Here is a 10321-nt window from a genome sequence, read left to right on the forward strand (position 1 = left end):
TTGGCCTCAGTTAATGGACCTTTGACACACTGAAAAAATTCGGATATCTTTTTTAGATTTGTGTTTGAGGACCTCTGGTTTATATAATACAGAAATATTAATAAGATATAATTCTAAATAATTTTGTAAAGCAAAGAATAAACAAACAAACAGGAGATGAAGAGCAGAAATATGAATTTCATGTTTATAACAATAACAATAAAACATCAGCCATGGTTGTGATATTAATATAGAGGTGATGTCATCAAGGTTGTGGTTGGAGTCCCGGCTCCAGCACTGGGTCTTTCTGTGTGAGTCTCCATGTTCTCCCTGTTCCTGCGTGGGTTCTCTCTGGTACTCCAGCTTCCTCCCACGGTCCAAAGACATCAAGAGGGGACGAGGCTGACTGATACTCTAAATTGACCGTAGGTGTGACTGTGAGTGTGAATGGTTGTCTGTCTCTATGTGTTGGCCCTGTGATGGACTGGTGACCTGTCCAGGTCTAACCTGAAGGTTTCTGGGATTGTGCAAATAAACTGGAATGTGCAGATGAATCCAAGTATAAATGTGTAATAATGTAGTATGATACAGTTTAGGAGTATCATTTTTATCACTCTGTGAACTAACTGAGTACAGGAGGTTAGATCATATATAAACAAAGCTAGTATGTTTACTTCAAACCACTGCTTGTAACCGTAGCAACAGTTTTTACATATTTAGCTGCCCCCCCCCACACATACACACACATTTTCTTCTCTCTCTCTCCCTGTCAGCTCCTCCCTTCTCCAATGTCTGTCCTTTCTAGTCCCAGAAATGCTGAGGCAGGTGGAGGGGAAGTGCTCTAACTTTACTGGAACGTTGCTCTGTTTTGCTCCTGCTGTCAGTTGACCACTCATGCTGCAGGTACAGCACTCTCACTACGGCTCCTTCAAAATAAGAGCTGTGATGACCTGCAGTGAGCAGCAGTAGCAAGATGACAAATACAAAAATCTCAGGAAAACAGGCTGTTGCATGCTCTCTTCTGTTGCATATTCATGTATTAATGATCCTCTTGTCTCTGTTCAGATGCTGATGACGTCAGGTTGGTGGGAGGAGCAAACCGCTGTGCTGGTATACTGGAGGTGAAACACCTGGGAGAGTGGAGAGCAGCAGAGACAGTTTGGTCCTGGTCCTGGAGCCTGAAGGAAGCAGCTGTGATATGTAGACGGCTGGACTGTGGATCTGCTGTCTCAACACAGGAGAGAGACGAGTATTTAGGACGACTCTCGTGGTTAATCAACACTGAGTGTGTTCAGTCGACTGCTGCACTGAGGGAGTGTGTGACACCACTGATGTCACCCTCAGGTTCCTTCAACCTGCAAATCACCTGCTCAGGTAACTTTATTGACACGAACAGTCGTGTTACTGTGGTCCAGGACAAGTTGACTTTGGCTGTTTACACGTTCACAAATGTTCCTCTATTATTCTGACAATGATGACACTCCAGTGTTCTCTTTTTACCTTGATTTAGTCAGAGGAAACTCTCTGAGATTGACTCAAATGTGCGGGAGCACCCTGATCACATTTACAATGACAGAACACAAGCTGCTCAGTACCACCTCTGAGAGCCTTGCTCAAGGGCGCCACATGGTGTTAATGAGGGTGGCTGCTCCCTCCTACCAGTCCTGAGGGTTGAACCACCAACCCTGTGGTCACAAGTTCACTTCTCTATCCTTCAGGCCTGTGGTTGTAAAACTTCTTGAACTGAGTCCCTCCATCATGACCATGGAAGAGTTGCATAGCGCCTCTGTTCAGCTACAACAGAGGTGACCAGCAGACAGCTGGAACCTCTGTTGAAAGCACCTTTCATAGCAACACATACTCAGCACAGGTGCCGGTAGAAGACGCAGTGTGTGCTGTTCAGGGTCCAGAACAGGTAGACGACACTGTGCCGAGCACTGCTGACAATCGCACACAGTTGCTCTTTGACTGAGATGCACACCAGACAGTTTCACACATCAGGATGTATCTTAGCATCAATCAGGGAAATTCTGGCTCTGGTTCTTCTGTGGAGGTGAGCAGCAGTGAAGCGAGTTCATCCTCAGGACAACACAGGAGTTGGGAATGATTCAGGTCCTCCAAGAGCTACGGCTTCATGACGAGGGGGGGAGAGTGTGGGTGGGTTTCAGGAGAAGCCCATCCACAAACTTCAGGAGTTTCCAGGACAAACCCCAGAGGTGCAGTCGTTTGTGCAGAGGGAGAAGAGCAGCGGGGACAGGACCCACCCCTGGGAGGCACCTGTGCTGATGGTCCTAGTCCTTGATGTGATGCTCCCCAGCCTCACCTGCTGCCTCCTGTCAGCTTATGATCCACCGACAGGTGGAGGCTGGCACTGTGAGTTGGGTGAGCTCGTAGTGGAGGATTTTAGGGATGAAAGCGTTGAAGGCTGAGCTTGGTCGTCCTTTTCTAAGGGTGAGTGATGTGAAGTGGTGCTGCTATATTTCCTGTCTCATTCTCAGGTTTTTGCTAGTTAGCATGTCAGAGGCATGAACAGCTGAGTTCATGTTAACATGAATTCATTCTCATCATGAGTCTGCGTCTTGTCTTCTTCAGAGTCTGTCAGGCTGGTGGACGGCTCTAACGTTTGCTCTGGCAGACTGGAGGTGAAATCTAACCATAACCAGTCCTGGTCCTCGGTGTGTGAAGAGGACTTTGACATGCAGGATGCAGAGGTGCTGTGTCGAGAGCTGGGATGTGGGCCACCTTCAGTCCTGGAGGGGGGACTTTTTGGAACAGCAGACCCTCCATTCTGGGCTCAGGCGTTCCAGTGTGAGGGCCATGAATCTTCCCTCCTGGACTGTGGAAGCTCAGGGTCTGGAAACACCTGCTCACCTGGCAAACCAGTTGGAGTCACCTGCTTAGGTGCAGCTTTGGTTCTGGTCCACCTCTGTCCTGTTGCATATTCATGTATTAATGATGCTCTTGTCTCTGCTCAGACGGTGATGACGTCAGGTTGGTGGGAGGAGCAAACCGCTGTGCTGGTAGACTGGAGGTGAAACACCTGGGAGAGTGGAGAGAAGCAGAGACAGTTTGGTCCTGGTCCTGGACCCTAAAAGAGGCAGCTGTGATTTGTAGACGGCTGGACTGTGGTTCTGCTGTCTCAATACAGAAGAGAGACGAGTCCTCAGAACGACTCATGTGGTTCATCGTCTCTCAGTGTGTTCAGTCTACATCAACACTGAAGGAGTGTGACACCAGGGAACTCATCTGGTCCCTCCATCCTGGAAATCACCTGCTCAGGTAACATTATTGATACTAAACAGTCGTGTTACTGTGGTCCAGGACAAGTTGACTTTGTTTTTCTACATTCACACAATGTGTGTGTGTGTGTGTGTGTGTGTGTGTGTGCGTGTGTGTGTTGGGGGTTCAGCCTAAACAAGCAATAACAAGAGGAAGGTGAGAGAGTCGTGATTTCTCCAGCACAGAGTGATGTTACCTACAAACAGAAGCACTGGACTTAAGTCAGAATCTCAAAGCAGCTCTGACAAGGTCATTTTAATAAAACCCTACTGTGACTTTGATTTGGAGGCTAGTAACAGTGTTTTCTCTTTCATAACTGATCCTGGATCATATTTGACAAGACTAACAGAAAAGATTGGGTTTCTTCTTGAACCCCGAGTTTCCTGTCAGGAATCAGTTCCTTGTGCCATCCTGAGTTCTTTGACATTTATGTAGCATATTAAGAATCTGCATCTCAAATCTGGGGGTTACAGCAGTTTTTGTCCTGAGGCACGCGACTTCTCTTTGTTTATGGCCGGATCCGTAAATGCTCCAGTGATTGATCATCTCCAGCCCTCAGTATTGATCCAGTGATTGATCATCTCCAGCCCTCAGTATTGATCCAGTGATTGATCGTCTCCAGCCCTTAGTGTTGATCCAGTGATTGACCGTCTCCAGCCCTCAGTGTTGATCCAGTGATTGATTGTCTCCAGCCCTCAGTATTGATCCAGTGATTGATCTGCTCCCGTCCTCAATATTGATCCAGTGATTGACCGTCTCCAGCCCTCAGTATTGATCCAGTGATTGATCTGCTCCCGTCCTCAATATTGATCCAGTGATTGACCGTCTCCAGACCTCAGTGTTGATCCAGTCTTTGATCTGCTCCTGTCCTCAATATTGATCCAGTGATTGATCTGCTCCAGCCCTCAGTATTGGTCCAGTGATTGATCGTCTCCACTTCTGGCACCTCCATGTGCTGTCCCATTTCAGTCAGAAGGTGGACTGTCATGGTGGATGAGATGAGAGCAGCACCTGCAGCTTTGATGTTTGTTGAACTGTGGTTTAAAAGACAAATCAGCAAGTAAGAAGCGAGATGAAATCAGTGCTGTGTGAACTTTGTCAGACAGTGATGACGTTTCTGAGGACCACAAGGCAAGACAAGGCAATTTTATTTGTAGAGCCCGTTTTCACAAACAGTTTGTCTCAAAGGGCTTCACATGGCATCATAACAACATCCTCTGCCCTCAGACCCTCACATCGACTGAGGAAAAACTCCATAGAAAACCCTTTTAACAGGGAAAAATCTGAGAAACCTCAGGGTGAGCAACAGAGGAAGATCCCTCACCCAGGACGGACAGACGTGCAGTAGATGTTGTTACAGACAAGAAAACAGTTTACAATACAAAATGTGGGAAACATGGAAATGTTAATAACAGTTGAAGAAGGAAGCTTCTGGTAGGGGAGGCAGGGAGAGCAAGCCAGCTTGATGGGGGACTGGATGGCAGACTGGTTCATGGAAGGGGAGCGCAGGTAACAGTAGGGAATAAGAGGGGGGGGCGATGCAGGTGGCGGTTGGAGCTCTGGTGGATCTGTGGAAACACAGAGAGACTGTGAGACACCAAGGCCAAACTACAAAGTGCAACAAGTAGTGGTAATGACAGTACCAAAAATGTGCAGGGAGGAGAGGAGGAGAGAGGGGGAGAGGAGGAGAGAGGAGAGGAGAGGAGGGAAGGGCTCCATGTGACCTGATGTGTCCCCCAGCAGTCTAAGCCTATAGCAGCATAGCTATCAATGGTTCAGAGCTACCTGAACTAGTCCTAACTGAAGGCTCTGTCATAAAGGAAAGTCTTAAGCCTGGACTTAAACATAGTTAAAGTGTCTGCCTCTCTGACCCATGGAGAGAGCTGGTTCCACAGTAGAGGAGCCCGGTAACTAAAGGCTCTACCTCCCAGTCTGTTTTTATTGATACTGGGAATCACTAAAAGACCTGCATTCTGGGAGCGGACTGCTCTGGTCGGACAGTAGGGACTAATGAGATCTTTCAAATAGGATGGGGCTTTATCATTGAGAGCCTTATAAGTCAGTAGAAGGATTTTGAAGTGGATTCTAGATCCTACAGGAAGCCAGTGGAGAGAAGCTAAAGTGGGAGAGATGTGTTCTCTCTTCTTAACTCCCGTCAAAACCCTTGCTGCAGCGTTCTGGACCAGCTGGAGACTCTTTAGAGAGTATTTAGGACATCCTGACAGGAGAGAGTTGCAGTAGTCCAGCCTAGAAGTGATAAATGCATGCACCAGTTTCTCAGCATCACTCTGGGAAAGGATGTTCCTAATCTTAGCGATACTTCGCAGATGGAAGAAGGCGGTCCTAGTCACATGCTTTATGTGGGAGCTGAAGGAAAGGTCCTGGTCAAAAATGACCCCAAGGTTCCTTGCAGTTGTACTCGGGGTCAAGGTGATGCCATCTAGAGTAGTGATCTGATTAGAGAGCGTGTCACTGAGGTGTTTAGGTCCAAAAATGATGACTTAAGTTTTATCTGAATTTAGCATGAAGTAGTTAGAAGACATCCAGAATTTAATGTCTTTCAGGCAGTCTTGCAGATTAGTAAACTGGCTTGTGTCGTCTGGCTCCATCGACCAGTAGAGTTGTGTGTCGTCCGCATAACAGTGGAAGTTGATTGAGTGCTTCCATATTATGTCACCTAATGGGAGCATGTAAAGAGTGAAGAGAATCGGTCCTAAAACTGAACCCTGTGGTACACCATATGTAACTCTGCTATACTCTGAATAGTCATTATTAACATGAACAAACTGAAACCTATCTGATAAGTAGGACTTAAACCATTTTAGGGCAGGTCCTTAATCCCAGTTTCATGGTCTAGTCTCTGTAGCAGGATGCTGTGGTCGATGGTGTCAAATGCAGCACTGAGATCCAAAAGTACAAGCACAGAGACAAGACCTCTGTCTGAAGCTATAAGAAGATCATTAGAGACTCTGACCAGTGCTGTTTCAGTGCTATGGTGTTCCCTGAATCCAGATTGGAAGGCTTCAAAGAGCTCGTTGCTGTGCAGATGTTCATGTAGCTGCTCCAGGACAACCTTCTCAAGGATCTTGGAGATGTAGGGGAGGTTGGATATCGGCCTATAGTTGGCTAACACATCTGGGTCAAGAGAAGGTTTTTAAGTAAAGGGTTGATGACAGCCACCTTAAAGGCCTGTGGCACATAACCTGTGACTAAGGAAAGATTAATTTGATTTAATATGGATGTGTTGACTAGAGGGAAGGCGTCCTTAAGGAGGCTTGTCGGGATGGGATGGGTTCTTTTTTGATATATTAATAAACTCTCCTTCCAGGCTTGGCGGACTTCCTCGTGCTGGCTGGAATGTGTCTTCCTTTCCAGTTGTCTGGTCTTCTGTTTTAAGGCACGCAGCTCTGGGCTGTACCAGGGAACTATTCTTTTCTGGTTGATAACCTTCTTCTTCAGGGGTGCTACGGCATCAAGTGTCCCAAGGAGTGCTTCTGCAGTGCTGTCCACAAGATAGTCTACCTGCGAGGGGGTGAAATCAGCATAACTGCCCATTATATCACTCCAAGGTGTGGCAGCAAGCTCTGCTGGAATAAGGCAAGGCAAGGCAAGGCAATTTTATTTGTATAGCCCGTTTTCACAAACAGTTTGTCTCAAAGGGCTTCACATGGCTCCTTAATAAGCTCCTTAAATCTAGAAACAGCAGTGTCAGATAGACATCTACTGAAGCGGGACTTTTTCCCAGGTAGGATATAATTTGTTAAAGTAAATTCAAATGTAATTAAGGAGTGATCAGACAAGACAGGGTTCTGAGGAAGAACTGTGATGAGGTCAGCTTCTATTCCATAAGTGAGTACTAAATCAAGGATGTGATTAAAAGTGTGAGTGGGTTTGTTTACCCTCTGACAGAAGCCAACAGAATCAAGAAGCGACTTAAACGCAGTGGCCAGAGAATCATCATTGACGTCCACATGGATGTTAAAGTCACCCAGTATAATGGCTTTGTCTGAGTTCAATGCCAAGTTAGACAGAAAGTCAGGGAATTCTTCTAAGAACTCAGAATAAGGTGCAGGAGGACGGTACACCACAGCAAGTAAGAGTGGTTTCTCTTCTTTCCAGTCTGGGTGGGAAAAGCTGACAGTCAGGCTCTCAAATGAGTTAATGAACTGTTAGGTCGAGGGTTAAGCACCAAATTTGACTGATAAATTGCAGCTCCTCCTCCTCCTCTGCCAGTGGTGCGAGGTACATGGTAGTTAATGTAACCAGGAGGGGAAGATTCATTTAAACTAACATACTCATCTTGCTGCACCCAGGTTTCAGTGAGTGCTAATACACCAATCTGATAATTAGTAATTAAATCGTTCACTAGGAGAGACTTGGATGCGAGATCGAATATTAAGCAAACCACATTTAATAGTTTTACTGGGTTGATTTGCTGGAGCAGTGGTTTTAATTTGAACTAAGTTGCTATAAATTACTCCTCCAGATTTGGGTGCAGGCTTATACAGCCTCAGGGCAGACACAGTTTCTATAGGCTGGGTGGGTGACAACACGAAGGAACCAGCAGAGGGGCGTGTTAAACTGCAGCTCTGCCTGCTGGTCTGAACTCTGGGTGCTTGTCAGGGATTAGTATGGCTAATAAATTGGCCTCTGTTCCTAGATAAGAGAGATGCACCATCCAAAGTAGGATGGACGCCATCTCTCCCAATCAGACCAGGCTTTCCCCAGAAGGAGCTCCAATTGTCTGTGAGCCACATTGTTCTCTAAGCACCACCTGGACATCCAGCGATGGAATGAACGCATGCGGCTAAACATGTCGTCACTCGCTAAATTGGGCAGCTGGCCAGAGAAAATTATGGAGTCCGACATTGTTTTAGCGTAGTTGTACACCGAAGCCATGTTAACCTTAGTTAATTTCGACTGGCGAAGCCGGGTGTCATTGGCGCCGACATGTATTACAATCTTACTGTATTTAAACTTATGTTTTGCCAGCAGCTTTAGATTTGCCTCAACGTCGCCCGCTCTGGCCCCTGGGATGCACTTTATGCTTGCTGGAGTCTCCACCTTCACGTTGCGGAGAACAGAACTGCCAATGACTGATGTCGGCTTCACAGCGGGGCTGCGAGCAACAGAGTCGACATGTTGAGTTTTATTCTCAGCGGGTGTGTCACTGAGTGGGGAAAAGCAGTTGGAAACATGAAGGGGTTGGTGGGCAAACACGGGCTTACTGTGTCTAGGTTTCCCTCATGATGTCACCCAGCGGGACTGGCTGGTTCCCGGGTGCTCGGGAGCTGCAGGGGACCTGCTAGCAGTGGCTAGGCTACACAACCAATGATAGTTTGGATTCAGTTGAGTTTTCTATAAAATGTTCTCATATTATTAAGCTTCCAAGGTGGTTCATGAATTATAAGCAAATTACATCAAATTCATGGTTCTTGTGATTCCAGTGAGTTTAAGCAGGATGAGTAGTTGAGAAAATGAGTGAATATTATAAGAACCAATGTTTCATGATGTCTCCACAGAGTCTGTCAGGCTGGTGGGGGGGTCCAGCCTGTGCTCAGGCAGACTGGAGGTGAAGTCTCACCAGTCCTGGTACTCTGTGTGTGAGGAGGATTTTGGCCTGAAGGATGCAGAGGTGGTGTGTCGAGAGTTGGGGTGTGGGGCTCCTTCCCTCCTCCACGGGGGCCCATATACAGACATGGAGACCCCAGTCATGGCAGGAAAGTTCCAGTGTGGTGGAAATGAGTCTGCTCTTCTCAGCTGTGGATGGTCTGGCTCAGAGAGGAAGACCTGCTCTCCTGGGAAAAGCGTTGGCCTCATCTGCTCAGGCAAAGGTTGGGGATCTGCTTCTTCTCACTGCTTTACTTCCACCACTCATGATTTCTGTGTCTGCTCAGAGCCTGATGGAGTCAGGATGGTGGGAGAGCCCAGTCGCTGCGCTGGAACCCTGGAGATCAAACACCAGGGAAAGTGGAGACCAGCAGCCCTTGAGGGTCCTGAAGGGCTCCACCAGTCTGCCTCAGCAGTGTGCAGACAGATGAGTTGTGGCTCTGCTGTTTTAACAAATAAAAGACAGGATTCGTCATCCAGGTCTGTGTGGTGGATCAGGTCTTCTTGTGTCCAGTCAGCATCTGGACTGCGGGAGTGTGTACTGCAGACTTATAGAGTTCATAATGACACCAGTCTGATGGTGGTGTGCTCAGGTAAAACTGGACATTCCAAACAAGCTGCTGCTTCCTCGATGACACCAGCACATCTGCTGATTCAGCCTTTCTTCTGCTACCCCCTCCACAGATTTGCTGGTCCAGCCCAACATCTCCTTCTCTGCCTCCACTGACAACGTCTCTGAGGTGAGGCAGCAGGAGACTCTGCTGCTCCGGGCCTCCAACTTCACCATCAGTTGCTCTGTTGAACCACAGTACCCAGGAGGCCTGTTCCAGCTCATCTTCTCCACCTCCAGCACGGCACAGAACTACACCCTACCAGCGCTCAATCACTCCGCCCACTTTCTGTTCTCAGCAGCAGACCACACCCACCGAGGGGACTACAAATGTGTTTATCACCTGTCTCATGTTTTCCCCCATCACTTCTCCTCTGAGAGCCAGGAGCTCCACCTCATCATAGCAGGTGACACCAGGACCAGCTGGAGTCATCAGAGGAACATGACCCTGACCACATTTACATGCACTTCATCTTCCTGTGTTCTCTGGTTCTTGTTTGATCCTGACAAGGAAAACATTCTGATGAAGCTGTTACATGACTGTGGAAAATAGTCTAGCTTGCTAATTCTAACTAGCTAGGCTAGTCTGAGGGACAGGGCAGAGCTAAAGCTCACTGTCCTTTGTTTGTCTCCCGTCCAGTTCAAGTGTCTCACATAGTGAGACTCGACAGTTTTAATTCCTCCTGAAGTTCATTCATGATAGAAAACCTCAAACCCAAATAATATTGGTCTATCTTACATGTTCATCAAAAAAATGCTCAGTTTTGACAACCCACCCAGAATAAGCTCTTTATAGACTCCTGACTAAACCTGGACAATTGTCATTTTCAGAATAACAGTGGA

At 47.2% G+C, this 10321-nt stretch overlaps 1 protein-coding gene across 1 annotated transcript; it reads left to right on the forward strand.

Moving 5' to 3' along the window:
• The first annotated feature begins 873 nt into the window (after positions 1 to 873).
• On the forward strand, positions 874 to 3262 carry LOC147272353 (CD5 antigen-like). Its single transcript, XM_086202804.1, has 5 exons — positions 874 to 934; positions 1045 to 1172; positions 1981 to 1983; positions 2574 to 2880; positions 2955 to 3262. Exons 1-5 carry the CDS (start codon positions 874 to 876, stop codon positions 3260 to 3262), a joined length of 807 nt encoding a protein of 268 aa, XP_086058930.1.
• Positions 3263 to 10321: the final 7059 nt, after the last annotated feature.

The sequence above is a fragment of the Aulostomus chinensis genome, chromosome 1 (genome assembly GCF_037954235.1).
Source record: "Aulostomus chinensis isolate RoL2024-O1b breed Wild chromosome 1, RoL_Achi_v1.0, whole genome shotgun sequence".
NCBI lineage: Eukaryota > Metazoa > Chordata > Actinopteri > Syngnathiformes > Aulostomidae > Aulostomus > Aulostomus chinensis.